General features: G+C 36.9%; 1 protein-coding gene across 2 annotated transcripts in view; it reads right to left on the bottom strand.

The window, feature by feature from the left end:
* The window catches only part of LOC121327326 (breast cancer anti-estrogen resistance protein 3 homolog), an 82109-nt gene that overhangs the window by 49691 nt on the left and 16540 nt on the right, over positions 1 to 15878 (bottom strand). For both annotated transcript variants that reach the window (XM_041271285.1, XM_041271284.1), the window contains exon 3: positions 6940 to 7054. In XM_041271285.1, the coding sequence (XP_041127219.1) occupies positions 6940 to 7054 (115 nt within the window). The remainder of the gene's footprint in view (positions 1 to 6939; positions 7055 to 15878) is intronic.

Genomic DNA, 15878 nt, shown 5'->3' with positions numbered 1-15878 from the left:
TGACTGTATATGTTCTCACTGATCTGCTGTGGGTGAGCATAGTGACAACCTATATCAACACAGGTGTTTCATGCAGTAAAATATAAAAGACAACGACGGTTAAAGTAATGAACTTTGTGATGAACTATTATTCTCGTTGTGTCCTCAGCTAGAACACAGGACTAAACACATTTGCCTCTATTTATCAAAAGAAACTCCAGGTGCAGTCTGTACTATTTTGAGGTTGGAAAAGCACCAGTAATGCTACAGAACTAGTCCTCGAACCAACCTTCTGAGGGTTCTCACTTGTGTTATAAGCAGTTTTATTGGCCACACATTATTTTTAACGACTTTGTTTATTAACTGTTACTTATCATAATAATAATATAAAGTTAGTTTAGAAAAAGTCAGTTCTAAGAAGAGGTTTCCTAAGCAATGTTTTGATAGTGAGATCATGTTATATATTCATACATGATATCAAACATGTGTCTTCAGATTTCTTACTTTTAGTGCTGGGTACTGATAAAACTGGACATTTTTAGAAATCATGGCTACACTTTACAATTCATTAACTGCATTGTATTTTGTAAATACATTGCTGCTAATGTTTGGAGTTCCTTCCTAATAATGACAGAATTGTGTGCAAAGTGGTAAACAACATGTGGTTAATGTGCCTATATTTTGAGGTGCATCCAGAATAGTTAAAGCTCTCCTATACTGTGGGAAAACACAACATAATTCAATTATTGGTAATAGTTAGCAATTAATGGAAAAAATAAATGTTGGTGTAAAAGCAATAAACAGGCCATGGTATTTTCTTACCATGGTGACCAATGTTTTCTCTAAGGCACAAAAATAACTGCTGATCTACAAGTACGAGAATTACTGAATCTCAGTTACAATATCACGTTACCTATCCTCCCCATCTTTTGCACACAAAGTCACTGTGAGTGACCCAACTCTTATCATCACTTCAACCCTTCTTGTTATTAAACAGGCACACACATTGAGTCTTATCAGAACGGCTCCAGGCCGACCCCTGCAGATTAATGGGGCAGCCAGCCTGCTGCTCAAAAGTGCAGCAGAAAGTCAAGCAGGGACCTGACCAATGCGTTTCTCATTTTACTTCAAGAGTTGGTTCGATTTAGATTTCAGGTCTCAGCCATAAAAACATAAAACATAAGAAAGTTAATGAATGAGGGGAAGCCATTCGGGCCATCAATACTGGTCCGGTTCCTCTTGGTCCAGTCCACTGCTAGGAACTGGGTGAGCATCGATGGACTGGGATCTAATCTAAATCTAATACACAAAGCTACATTATCACACACTGCTTATTTAAAGAGTCAGTAGCAGGGTTCCCACGTGTTGCTACACCTGTTTAAATAATGTAGCTGTAATTTGTCTTTTCATTGTTAACATCCTGACAACTTTTTCCACTTAACTTTAGGCTGTTTCAAAGCTCTTTTCAAAATGGCTGCTCTAGTGCACTGGGGTTTGAGATCTGTCCTCTAAATCACTGCAGGAAGAGCTCTGGCTTTTCTGTTCTGTACACATCATGGATTGTTATTGTTGTGTTACCTGTCTGACAATGTAGGCAATATATCCTTACACTATCAGTGCACTAGAGCAGACATTTTGAAAAGATTTTCTTTATTTTGCAGTTTAAATTCAATCACTTAATTTCAAGTGGGAACCTGCTTCAGCAGTGTTATGGTTTTAAAGTAAATACATTGACTTGCCTATTTCAATTACCTGCAGGGGAATTACAGCTTCATTTTATTAGCAGTCTGAAAGTGAAGCAAGCCTGTGGATTTGAATTCCATTGAAAACCAATCCTGATTAATAGCTTTGACAGTTCATTGAATCAAAGTAGTTTTTGAAGATAACTATCCCTTTTCATGTTTATAGCTCAAGCAATACAGTTTGCCACATTAGGTATCTCAAGCCAAAGAGAATAGACTACTACAGTCTTACTTAATCAGTGCTGAGACTCAGTTAGGTTTAGACTGAAAATTAGCAGACCTACCTTTTTATGAATGGATTAATGAAACTTTGAAATGGCATTTAGGGTCATTTAGGGTAAATATGGAGCCAATGCATCTTTCCTTCCCCTGTGCCTTTGGGATAATGTTTTATTAGCAAATAGCCTACTATACTGTACCAATCAGTGTGGTTGCATGCAGTTTTCAGAAAATATTTTAGATACAAGCCAATGCAACTCTATAGGTAAGCTGCTGTATCCTGGTACCTTTCCTGTTGGGGGCAGCAACATCATTGGAGTTTCATAAAAACCTTATACAAGTTTACCACAGTAAATCAGCATGGTTTTTAATATGCTCTGGGCTTTGTGAAGTTTTCATTACACTTTATCACACTTTAATATGCTTTTACCAAGTTAACCTTTACACAGGATAACAAATGAAGCGATTAGGTACCAGGAAGCAGCAGCAACTATCATCAGCAGTGTCATCTTTGAAATATCTAGTTTATTCAACATCGAAGATTAAAATAAATGCTGTGGACCAAAAAAGGGGTGGGGGCAGCTCATTTGGCCTCATCTACAGCTGTAAACATGGTGATATTTTCTTACTATGGTAACCAACAGTTTTGCAAGTCACAGGAATACCATCATCAACATACATGTGAATGACTGACTCAGTCCCTCGCACTATCACATTACTGTGAATACCACCAAGAGAAACTCAGCAAAGGTCAGAGATATCTCTAAAATTAGATTAGATATAGCACATGGGCAGCTCATACAAATATACAGTATAGTATGGCAAATAGGTGTTATAGGCCTATATAGTGCGTATGCTGGAATGTATACTGATGCTACATATATATTAATCAACTTTTCTTACATGAAAAGTTACATTCTTAACATTCATACAATGATAAATATTATAGCCTATATAATGCATATTGTTGTTGCAGCCTTCAAAAGTATTCAAAACCAAGTTCCAAACCACAAAACGCTGGATTTAGAAATACTAAAAGAAAATTCAGTTGGCAATTTTTTCGACTGTAATTTTCAACGTATTAAGTTTATTTTCATATGTATACCATTTATTTTCAGTGTCTTCATGAATTTATTATGTTTCTTTGAAGTATTTCTAAACTTAGCACAATTGAAAGGTTAAATAGTGGTGTATATATCTATGGCATCACAAGATCCACTCAATATAAGAAGCAACCAATACCTACAATAGCTCCCATGCATCGCTTTCTATTCTACCTGCAATGAACACAGACTCTCAAGGACTCAAAGAGCAAGAAAAACACTAGACGCCACTGGCACATGAAACAGTAGACTCCTGGATTAAAACAGAAGCAAGGAAGGCATTGAAAAACACTTTCAGTTTAAATGTATGTTATTGAATTTCATTAAAGTTTCTTTTAGTGTTTCTACATTTTGCAAGATTTGGTTTTTTCGCAGTTATGGATGAAGAGCCAAAGTTGGGACAGAAACATTAATGAAATGAACCACACCTTCAGTGAGCACATCGTAAAACAGCTGCTTAATGGAAACCCACTTCCTTGGCCCCACTAACGTCTGTAGTCATGAATAAACCCAACAGGACAAGGTAACAAACCAGCCACCAACTGGAAACTAAACAGATGTTAATTTACATTTAAACTCAGCTTTTATCCACATCTGGTTCCAAGCCTTGATATTGTTGTGTGCCGTGTGCTATAAATAAAATGACAAGTGGAATGACCCAGCAAATATATGAACATAAATTTAGACTGGGGAACAAAAACACAAACCAGGCACAATTCAGTAATGTACAGTGGAATGTAAACTTGAGGTTTAGACACTTAAAACAAAAATGATACAAGGCTTTATATTTAAATAAAGCACTCTGCAGCAGTTTACCATGAACCAGGAAACATGTTTTATCCTTACACAAACACTGCAGGTTTGGTAAATTCTTTTGGGGCAATAGGGATATATTAACATTGCTGAACAGAAATAGATTTGCAATAGATATGTGTATACATGGTGTATATGCATTTTAAGTATATGTTGATATACTGACTTCTTTACGAACAGTACTAGTACAAATAGGGCAGTGACACTCATATGATACAGTAGTACTGTATTCAAGTATCTTATATCGCAGTAATCCTTCAGTATATTTCTGGAAGGTTACCCTGTCCAAACACTGCAGCATAAGTAATGGTATAGCTACACAATTTCATAACTAACTGGACCGATTTCAATATCTGAAGATTACACACATGTAACAACAACACCACTGTAAAAACACAGATAAACTCACTTGTACAATAAAGGAAATGACAACTTACTAAAAATAAATAAATACATTAATTAACTAAATATGTTTTGAGTCAGAGCCTGCTGAGTAAATTATGCCTTAAGCTGTAGTTGTTTGGATTTGAAGAATTTTATTCCAACTCAGTCAAAGCGGAGGTAATTTCACACTTAAGTGGTGTTGTTTTTCCACCTTATATTTGTTTGCTTAATCTAAACAGCAGGCATTTCAAAATACTGCTACCGTGTAAAAATGTTAATCTAGAGCCCATGTGTATTACAAAAAACCTCATCCAAAGTGCATATGTTTTCACCTTTAAAACTAATACAAGGGAACGTGTATTTAAGAAGTGATTATAAAATGAAGTCCATATGTATGGAACATATTTTGAATACGCTATTGCTATTACAAAACGCAACTACATTAAAATGTAAATGTACATCAGTATAGAGCCTACATCATGTGCAATCCATGCTTTGTCAAAAGTTTAAATAGCTATTCCTGTCCTGCTCTGATGCTTGTGTTTGCGTACTGTTGTAGAGACATTGACATGTCCTTCACACCTATGTACTGTACCATGTTTACATTTCTTCCCTTGTGTGTATGGGGTAGTGTTCAAACATTCATACCTTTCACCCGCTCATTCACACTCCCTGGTGTTTGTGCTTATCTTCTTCTTATTCGAAGAAATGGGGGTTGCTTTCCGTCCAGCCATCACTGTTAAGAAAGCTAAGACGATATAAACTAAAGCTGCTCCACACAAGATATTGAAGGATATAAGGATTGAGGGCACCACGTCTCCAGAATAGACCATACTTACAAAATTCAAGTGTGCACTGCAGTCTGTTGAAACCATGCTAATGCTCTTCATTTGTACTGTCTACTGGATGTTCATAAAGCACACAGTATTATGTGTAAATTATATCCTGGAAGCCTATAGACAGATTAATTTATTCTTTGCCTGGTTTGATCCCGGAGGTAAAAGATTAGCCCATTAGCCTACATATTTTCAGATGGTTGCTTAAGTAACTAGGTAGTATCAGAGAGTGACTTCTACTGGTCCTGGTGATTCTGGTCTCCAGTAAACAATAGAAGGATGGTTTCTAATTCCTAAGGGCATTTCATTTTCTTTCAGATCCTAATCACATACAATCAGTGTAACTTTGCCCCAAAGCTAATTGAGGCTGCTGTTGCAATGGATGAGATACAATCCCCTGTTACTCAACTGTGTTTATTGCACACCCCCACTGTGTTATTGGGGCACAGTGGTTTGCCCTGCAGAAACTAACAATAGGGAAGGAAGCATGTTCAATTTTGATTGAAAATAGGTTTAGTTAACTGGTAAGCTAAGTAGTAAATAGTAGCAAATTACAATATCACCAAACTAGTACACTAGTAAACATTGTACATGTCTGTCTTGTCCTGTGTATGTGTTGCATGTATTGAAAGGGTGCCACCACACCACCTAGAATGGGTAAACCCTCTGCTCCAAACCACACAATATGACAGCACTTATACAAAAAGATGCACCCTAATTAATTTATATAATTTGCAGAGGCAAGAAGGACATTTTGTTTCAGGCCTGCATATAACTAAAAAAGGCAAGTCTAATAAACAAACCATTTTTCTTGTTGGTGCCTCACAAAATATCCCTAAAACAACTGTTATCACAAAGTACAGCAGAGTTCTGGCCAAACTGCGGTTCTGTTTTCATTTGTTAAGGCACTGGATCCTGAACTGAAGTGGAGAGGGTGGATTTGGACAATGCCAGAGACTAGATACACTTGTTATAAACACTGGCTCTTTTCCCTTTTGATTGATTACCACCACCCTTCTCTTCGACAGGGCACATTGTCAAAAGCAGGACCCAAAGTATAAACAGCATGCAGCGGGGCTGGAGACAAGAACAACAACCATTAGTCCCTGCTGTACAAACACTGGAGCTGCCTGTCAGATCATTAGATAAAGCATGAAAACGCTACAGCTTTCCCAGCTGGGGGAATGTTTATTCTGAACGGACACTTGTGTGTTTGGGTGTTTCTAATATTCCTTTTTTTCTGTTTTACATGTGTATTAGCAGCTACCATGTGTGTCCTGACTCGTAAAAGATTAGGGGCTAATTTTAAGTCATTTTTGGGAGGGCAATACTTAAGCTTTCCTAGCAAATGCCTGCTAGCATGTTAGCATTTCTCCTTATGATACCCAAAGCTCACAATTAGCAGAGCAACAATTACCTGTAATTCTCATTGGTTTAAGTCATCATCAAATACTTTTGTATTTTAAAGTTTATCACACCAATCAAAGCCTCAATCCTAACCTAATCATTACTAACAGTTGTTGCATTATTATAGATAACTTTCTCTTAATTAGTCCCGATTACTTATTCAAATATAAACAAAAAACACAGTATTTTAAGAATTGCAATAATAACCCTCAAAGATTGGAAACATCATAAAAATGTAAATGGGCAGGACAAATAACAAAATGAAAAATTTAAGAAAATGATTTTAAAGCAGCATACTCTTTAAATATGTCATTTACTCCTAACAGTCAATTCAGACAGCTAAATGAAGGACTGAGAATCTGAAGCCACAGGGTGTGTCAGCACTTCTGGAGACCCCTGTTCGTGGCACTCTATAACCATCAGATGGTTGCTGTTGTCGGTTGTGCCTGTGGTTACCTTTCCTCCTCTCTCTCTCTCGAAGCACCAGGATGCTGGAGGTGATGTGTGCCCGGTGTGCATGGTTGTGGATGCCCATCTGCTTTAAATCAGCCTCTGTCAAGTGGAGCAGATCCTGAGGAGGAACACAGACACAGCCTTTATTTCAACTGCTCGCAAACCAGATCCACAGTCCTGGAATGGAAAGGGGATATTAGGGGATATTAAAGCTTCAAATGACCGTAAAGCTTTATAAAACACATGCAAAAAATTTAAGCAATACAAAAAAATCAACAAGACATTAGAATTGTTACAAAATATTACAGTACAAACTATCACATTACAAAATACCACATTACAGAATATCACATTGCAGAATATCACATTGCAGATAAGAGCAATAAAAACAGTAGCAAAAAAGATCAAATTCAAATAAGAGCGAGTTTGACTGAGAGCAGTTAACTTATAATAAAAATATTTGCTTATATGAGTAAATTCCAGTGAGAGCATCTAGTAAGTACGATAAATGGATGAAAATAATTTAAAATAAGTGCTTTTTTCAAAAAAACGTGAATATGGATACCTCTCTCTACAGTCTGTGCCATGCTATTGAGCCTCCCTCATCCTCCCCAACATCCACCTCATGTTCAGCTTTGCCAGTGGGGATGGCAGTTGAATTGCCTCCCTGCCTGTCTCTCAGTGCAGTCTGTGAGCTGTGAATCTAAATTTCTAGGCAGAGCCAGGCACCCTGAAGGGCAAGGCCTTGTGTCAAAACCAGGCAAGTCAAAATGCTGTGATACATGTTTATGTTAACAGCTTTTATGCTCTAATAAAATAAAATCCTAAAAGCTTACAATAATTTGCAAAATGGCTAACTAGCGGCACATGTGTTTCTCACAAGTAATATTGGAATACAGGATTACAACCAGAGACTGGCCACATTGACGGTTTTCTCTGTGCAGGTCTGAAAGATTTATATTAAAAGTTCAGTCTATTTTGTCTGTGAAGTCTCATTAAGTAGGTCAAACCATTCAAATATCGCAGGATAGACAAGTCGTACCGACTGTATCTGCATCACAGGAGAAATCTTTCAGATCACCAGCCATTCTTCCCTTTGTTATCCTGTGTTTTGGCAACGGAGTATGAAAAGTAGGCCTTTAGCCGTGGCATGGCTCTGCGCTGGCAGAGGGCTGTCTGTGATGTTTTATTAGTGCTCAATTATTATAATTTCTTTAATTCTTCTCAAAAAATGTACAATAATAATGAGCTGTAAAAACAGTGTTTGTTTCATTATTGTGTGTAGCACATTGATTCATCTGATTATGAAATACAAAAAAAAAAAACCTCCATCTCCTGTTGCTAGTCAGGTCACCATGCCCACTTTGACAGGGGACTTACAGTATGTGTTTGGTTGGCAGGTCCTTTTGTATCCAAGGCTGTACAAATGATAAACATTACTTAAGAAACTAAGATCAAGCAGACAACATTTTGGCTAGTGTCTCCATTCGTTTGTCTCTCAGTACATTTGGGCAGTAATTATATTTCACCCAATCTGACTCGATTCAATGGGCGTTGTCAAGGAAAATCATCCCATAGGAATGAGCCAGTAGGTACCTACTAGCTTCCCAACAGGTAGAGTAGGTCAGGATCAAACGCTTTAATGGGCGTCAGATGTAGTAGCCACTAAAGGGTGCTAAAGAAGCAGTGTTGAAATAATAGTAAGTTAGTTTAATAGTAACAAGTTTAGGTTTAGGGGTAGAGATTACTTTAGTGGTAAACATTAGGTTTATGGGTAGAGAGTAGATTTAGGGGTTAGTAGGCTAGTAGGTACCTACTGGCCTATTCCTATGGGATGGTTTTGCTTGATAACGCCCCAATGAATCGACTGACTCTAATCAGATCAGCTGTATATTTCTAGTACATTGAAGCAAGATGGTGAGGCAAAACTATTTAACACTTAACGTTTAAACTAAATTATTAAACCGACAAACCAGAACAAGCAGGAAGACATCTGGGATATTTTGAAAGAATAATAAATCTAAAGACAGTTCTCCAGGCATGCTTCTCCTTTCAAACAGTTGTCTGCGATGTGAATCCATCATGACATTTTAAACACTTGAGCAATTGATCCAGGATTGTGATAACACTCACCAGCAGTGTCATCAGTTTCCTAACAACAAGATCTGTCAAACTAGGGACTGCCATGAGAGGCAGACAAAAGAAATGATTGCTTTAATATTGGAAAGAACGGTGTGTGAATACAACACTTGTGTTCAGACACACAGAGAGCCTGAATGTCTTGGGTTCGGTCATGCATACCTCGTGGTTTCTGAGGCTTTTGGCTTCTGTGTAACATTTGAAAAAGGAAACAAAAACAATAAAATAAAAAAAGAATAACTAGCAAGAACCAATTCGGGTAGGAAACTTTAATAAAAATCCTTTGTGGTTTTCTTCCAGTTGTGTAACATGAACTGTTGTTGTTTTTAAGAAGAACCGCAAGTATGTCTATACCAAATATCACTAAGAGGTTCTCCAGATATATGTTATTGCAAAACAGATATTTCATATCAGGGATATTATTTCTAATCATAATCTATAATTGCATAATTAATGACATGTTTATAAATGTTATAACAGATCCATAAACTAAAATGTAAGTTAAGCATATGTACGTACATATGGATGCTTTCACTATATTAGCATCAAAATGAGACCGAAGGGTGTTTAATAAATTAAATATTATCACTTGGTAACACTATCAGTTATAACCACTGGTAATTTCTGCCTGATGTCTATGAAGTTAGTTTTGGTTCTAAAAGCAATTTCCAAGGCACAGTTTGAATGGTGATATTGTTTTTTTTACTGGTATCATTTTCAATTCCCTGTTGTAACCGCCTATATACTGAACGATGGGCCTGAGTCACAAAATCCAGGAGTTATTTTAAGACATGTTTAAAGACAATTTGATTAAATACAGTTTGATATTCATGAGTCAGTTCTAGACTGTTGCTGGATCTAGAACAGATGCAGAAATGTTTAATGAATGCCACGTTATCTTTGAAATGCATTTAAATAGACACTTAAAAAAAAGTCTTTAAATAACTCCTGACTTGAAGCTTCGTGACTGGGGCTCAATATTACGTAGCCTTTCAGCTTTGTCCCGTGGCAGAGTTCTGACTGCTCATGCCCAGCTGTTGCTTATTAAAGTGGAAAATCAATCCATGGCAACGTGTTTAGACACATTGGTACAATTTATTGTGTGTTCCAGGCCACAGCTTATCTGTTGAAATGCTCTTATCATGTGCACTCTGTTTTAGCCCACATACCTGGGTAGAGGCAGTGAGTCAGCACTGCTGTGGTTTGTGGTAAACCTGGGATTCATTTACATTGCAAAGCAAAAAGTTACTATTGAAGAGCAAAAGAAGACCTATGAACTTTGGTCACAGCCTACCAGAGCCATTAAACATCAGGCTTTCCAATTCTGAAGTATCTCTGCTTGGTTTACTGGGTTTATAGAGGGCAGAGGGGTGATTCTACAGGAGTGGAGGTAATGGAAATGGGGTTTATTAGACTTTGGCCAAATGCAATGCAAAATATCAATGGGAGGATAGGAGTGTGTGATAAAAGATTGGTGAAGACTGGTGCAATATCAAGGCAGTTATTATTGTGCTCATCATGTCAAGTGACAGACAAATAGAAGGACAGGACCCTAAAAAAGACAATATTCTTGCATTAAATGCTACAGCTTGGATGAATGAACCAGCACAACATGACAATGTGTAAGGTTTCATTTGACACAGTATTGTTCATGCAGCTGTCTCACATCATGCATTGTAGGAAAATTGGTTCTTATGCCAAAATGAACCTTATGTCTCTAAAATTTACCCTGAATCCCTTTATTTAGAGGCTAGACAAAAAGAAAAACCTCCCACACCATCAATAATCCGCCCTGGAGTCCTGGATATAGCAACAAGAAGCCAACTGAACACCACGTCACTGAAACAGACTTCATAAGTTGCAAATGTAAATTTTACAGAATAATCTCAGGGATACCATTTGTAAAGACGTGTGTGCTGCATATTGCAGGAGTTTTTTTTAAATTATCTATCCAGCTCCTATACAAAATATTTCAACCAGAGTGACTTCATGCAAATGCTGCAATTCCCTATTTATGCCATTTTGGGTTTGATGACTGTGTCATTAAGAACAGTGCAGTGCTGGAACTCAGGAACCCCAATGGAAAATAAACCACAAAGTTATTAGATGCATGATGGTATTTGGTTCAAGAGAATGAGTATTTCCCATTCATTCCTGGCTCACAGGGCATCTGCTGTGCATAAAATCATTATTACACCAAGTTGGTGATGTAGTGTGTGTATATGTCTTTGGTGTTTATTTTGAGAAGCGTAAAATAGGTAATTTTCCCCTCCTTAACAATACAGAGAAGTAATCTAAGTCAGAGACAATTTGGCTAGTCTCCTAACCAAAGGTTTTCTTTATTGAGGAAATAAACTTAGCCTTAACATCTTTACTTCAAAGGAAGTGTAAACGTTGATACGGGCTGGCCAATCAGAACCACTTTGTGCAGGAAAAAAACACACATATATTAGATAAGCTGTGTCTTCAAAAACAGCTGTAAAGCATTTTGATGTTGCACCACATCTTCTAAATGGCTTCCAAGCTGTTTAGTTGTGCCGGTGCTCCATGTCTTCAGAACGCCTGTAAAGCATGCTCTTGTTGTACCACGGTCTTCAATCTGCAAGAACCAGGAGGAGCCTAGTCCTGTTGCTTTAAGAAGCCCTTACTGCTTTTACCTAAGAGGATGCTAACTATACAATGGAAACTTCACCCAAGTATTACTTAAGGTTAATGCCAGTTAAGGCTAACTAAAAGAAGAGGTGAGCCATGATATGGAGTTGATGTGATTAAATAACAAATATCTTATTGAAAAAATGTCAATTGAAAAAGTTATTCTAGAAATAACAAAGGTACTTGTTACTAAGTCGTTTTCAGAAAACGTCTTGTATGTAATACTGTATTTTCCAGGTTTTTTTTTTTTTTTCAACTGCAGAGAAAATATTAAAGGCTATTGGTTAACCAGTTTTAATGAGTAGGAGTCTGAATGTTTAGGTTTCAAGCTGATACACTGTGTAGCTCTTAAAAGATATAAAAGATGCAATCGCTTAAAAGATACAAGTTCTAGCTGCTCAAACTATGCAAAATTATTTCTGTTGGAATAAGACACCTGAAACATGACAGGTTACTTTGTTATAAATCACAAAAACAAAGATTGCTCAATTAAAACATAAATTTTTTTTTTTTTTTTTTTTTTTTACTTTTGAATTCTGCTATATGTTTTATTCAGGGGGTTACACCTATACATAAGATGTGCTGGAATTGTATTGGTTGATTTCACAGACATGTTTTATATTGAAAATAAGTTCTGGTTAGCACTCTTTTAACGATTTAAAAACAGCAGTAGGTACCTGCAAAAGGACAGCCCCTGGGTGATACAATCACCTTGGTGATGAAAAGAGAACTTTCACAATTCACAGCTGTGCACGGAAAATAATTTTCCTGTTGCACCTGAGATCTGTAATCTCACCGCATCAACACATGAGCAGTAAACTTTGAATTACGGTGTGTTGCAGCTAATCCCCATGGCAGTCACTTCTACATCCCTGAATGATAAAAAGTATAGAGAGCACAGATGCCATCACCTCAAGGTTTGTTCAAGGTAATCAGGCAGCAACCAGCTAAACAAGATGCTCAGAGTAGCAGATCCTGTGCTGACAAGAGTGTTTGACTGCAGGCTACATGCTGCTCCTCTGCCTGCAAGAACAGCATGATGAATCACAACGCAAAGCTGACAACAGAAATACCACTGGGGCCTACAAGCTAGCCTATGGGCTTGATATTGACGAAACAGCATGAATTAAAATGTTTATTATTTAACATTCCATCCATAATTAGAAAACCGGTAAAGTGGATGCCGTTACCAACACATATGGAACGGAGTGTGTTCATTAATCTGACACTAAATTTGAAAGTTATTTTTTTTATGATTTATGGTATGTGCACAGTTTAAATACAATGTCTATATCTTTAACGCAAGAAAAAAAATATTAAGAATATGTACATATACCACACACATATGTAGATAGATAGACAGATAGATAGGACACAAATACATTGTAAATAAAAAATTAGAAATCTGTTTGATTTAGGAGCTTTAGATAAGGGTAAGTTGCACTTTCTAAAGTTCTGATTGGATTTTTTTGTATGTAAAATTGTTGTTATTGAACATAAATAAGGATCAGGAAAATTGTGTCATTTTGGGGGCGTTTCGCTTTTAGCTTCATAACAGTAGGTTGTTAGCATTAGTTTTTGCTGTAACAGTTTTTCACAGGGAAAACACCATAGTCTTATTGTGCTTTATACACTGGTAACCATGAGTTTTTTCTGCAGTGCAGAGATAAACTATTTTCTTAAATTAAATTATGGAGTTGTTAAGGAGCTCCTACTGTATATACACCTTCACTATTCCCAGTTGTGTAAATGCACCTTTGCAAAGAAACTGGTGCAAAGTTTGCTCTGGAATACACCCTTCCTAAATTTTTCCCCATGTGTTATCTTCTCATCAGAATTTAAACACAGTTCAACAAAGTTCAGTAATTCACACTTTTTTCTTCTTTTTTTTTTATCAAGAACCCGTATCTTCAGGCTCTGCATGCTGTAGGTATTTCCAAAGTTATGTTTAGAGCGAGGGAGTGTTTTAGTAAAACGACTCTGCATGGACCACATCTTTACAAAAAAAAAAAAATAGTTGCAATAATATATCACAAATATATGGAAACATGAAAGTGTTATTTTTAATTAGTGTCAGTTATATATTCACTAGTGTCAGTTATATATTCATTGAATATTAAAGATACATGGCTACCCATAAATTTTGCAAAAAATGTAATACATAAATAAAAGTTGCAGCAATATAACAACTAAACAGTTGATAAGAGAAACTGAAATTGTTGCAATAATAAAAATACATTAAGGCAGCAGGAGGTTGCGGCTAGCTGAAGGGTATACAATACATGTTTTCAGCATAGCATCTACATCATCATAATCGCTGTAAAGTTAATAGCTTACAGATAATATAATAAAGAGGCCCATAAAGTCTAAATTAAACATTCATTTTATTGCACTGGGTCCTATATTGCTGCACCAGGTCGCTTTTCCCCTCACTGCAGCAATTCCCCACATAGTTCAGGAGACCTCAAGGTTCAGTGGGTGTTCCAATGCCACATCAAGCCAGCTTCCTTTTTCACTCAGGAACTCGAGAGCCGATGTCAGTGAGCTACTGACCTCTGGAGGACAAAGGCCAGCCCTGCAGGTGTCTACTGGACGCCTGGCCAGCAGGGTTCGCTGTAAAGCAATGAGGAGAAACAGTCCCTGCAGATTTTACCTCCCTAACCCGCGGGAGCTCCTGAGCTAAGGCGATACTCCCTTCAGAGTTCCCAGTGAAGACTGGCCTACTTCGCTCAGCCAGGACATGGACGTACACTGTATGGCTCACCCTGCGCACACTTGCACACATGCGGCTACACTTCTACCAGGTAAGCCACTCGGAGACCCCTGTCAGCAGGTCATTTTAATGGTATGAAACATGCTGAAAACTATTCAGAATAGTTAACAGCTTTCTGTTAACAAAGCTGTTTCTAGCATGAGAAATTGCTATTTTTACTATTGCGCTTGCTTCAAACAGGGTCCACATATAAGACCACTTATTCTATAAACAGGCCAACTGCAAGGGCTCGGTGAAGAGACACCCAGAACTATACAACAGTGAAAGATATACAGTACAGAAATACCAAACAGAAAACAGTAAAATACTTTGACACACTGTTTTGGCGAGAAGGCATTCTCAATGTCTTCTTTTGGTATAACAGTTTGTGAGGATTCTTGTGTGTTCGGGGTAGGTGTTGGCTCCACCTATGATTATTCATTCCTGTTCTACATCTTATTCCTTTGCTTGTGTTCACTTTCCAATTTCCACATTCAAATGACACATTGACGATTCAGACTAGACAAAAATATGTTCCCGCATACAGTTGAATCTCTACTGATATTTGTAAAATCCATTGAATTACTATAATACTGTTCACATAGCAGCCCTAATCAAGACACTTCTAATTTAAATGCACTATTGCTTTAAATGCACAATGTACTTTTTACTATACACAGTTCATATCGCTTTCAAGGGACTCTCAGAAAAGCTCTTTTTTCATACTGTAAACTGTTAAATTAACCATTAATTAAACAGAAAGCCATTTATAGGGAGTTATGTAAATCCATAAAGCGTCTCAACAACAAAGGAAATTGATTTTGTTTTTTCATTACTAAATTATTTATAGTGCCTGGACTCATTAACGTGTTGGAACACAAATCTAATTCAGCACAGCCATTAATTATGGGTGTTGTTAAGGAATGCTGTTTATACTGACAGCAATATTGGTAATCGGTTGTCACAGATATTACGAAGCCAAGCTCTCATTCTCAAATAGCAAAGCTTTAGGTAAATCATCCATTACTTCAACACACTCAAATCAGATAAAACTGCAAGAAACAGTCAAGTAGACAAACACTCCAGCTAGTGTAAGGCAGGAGCCAAAACGTCTGACTAGTTGACTTTATTTCTTATAGTTTTACCTTTGAAAACAATAAGGTTTAAAATGCCATTGCATTCCTCAGATTCATTTAGTATTACTATACAGTAAAATATATTTATTATCATGATTGTATATATAATATTTTCAGTCTTTTAACAGATAATATGGTGACTTGGCTCTTTTTTCAGAGGGTTATCGAACACAGTGCTATTTAATACTTCATTAGTACGTAAGGAATTGTACAGGTTGTTTTTTGTTTGTTTGTTTGTTTTGGTTTGGTTTGTTTTTTAATAC

The sequence above is a fragment of the Polyodon spathula genome, chromosome 14 (assembly GCF_017654505.1).
Source record: "Polyodon spathula isolate WHYD16114869_AA chromosome 14, ASM1765450v1, whole genome shotgun sequence".
NCBI lineage: Eukaryota > Metazoa > Chordata > Actinopteri > Acipenseriformes > Polyodontidae > Polyodon > Polyodon spathula.
Note: the sequence above shows the minus strand (reverse complement) of the source record. Positions and strands in the feature narration are given on the sequence as shown.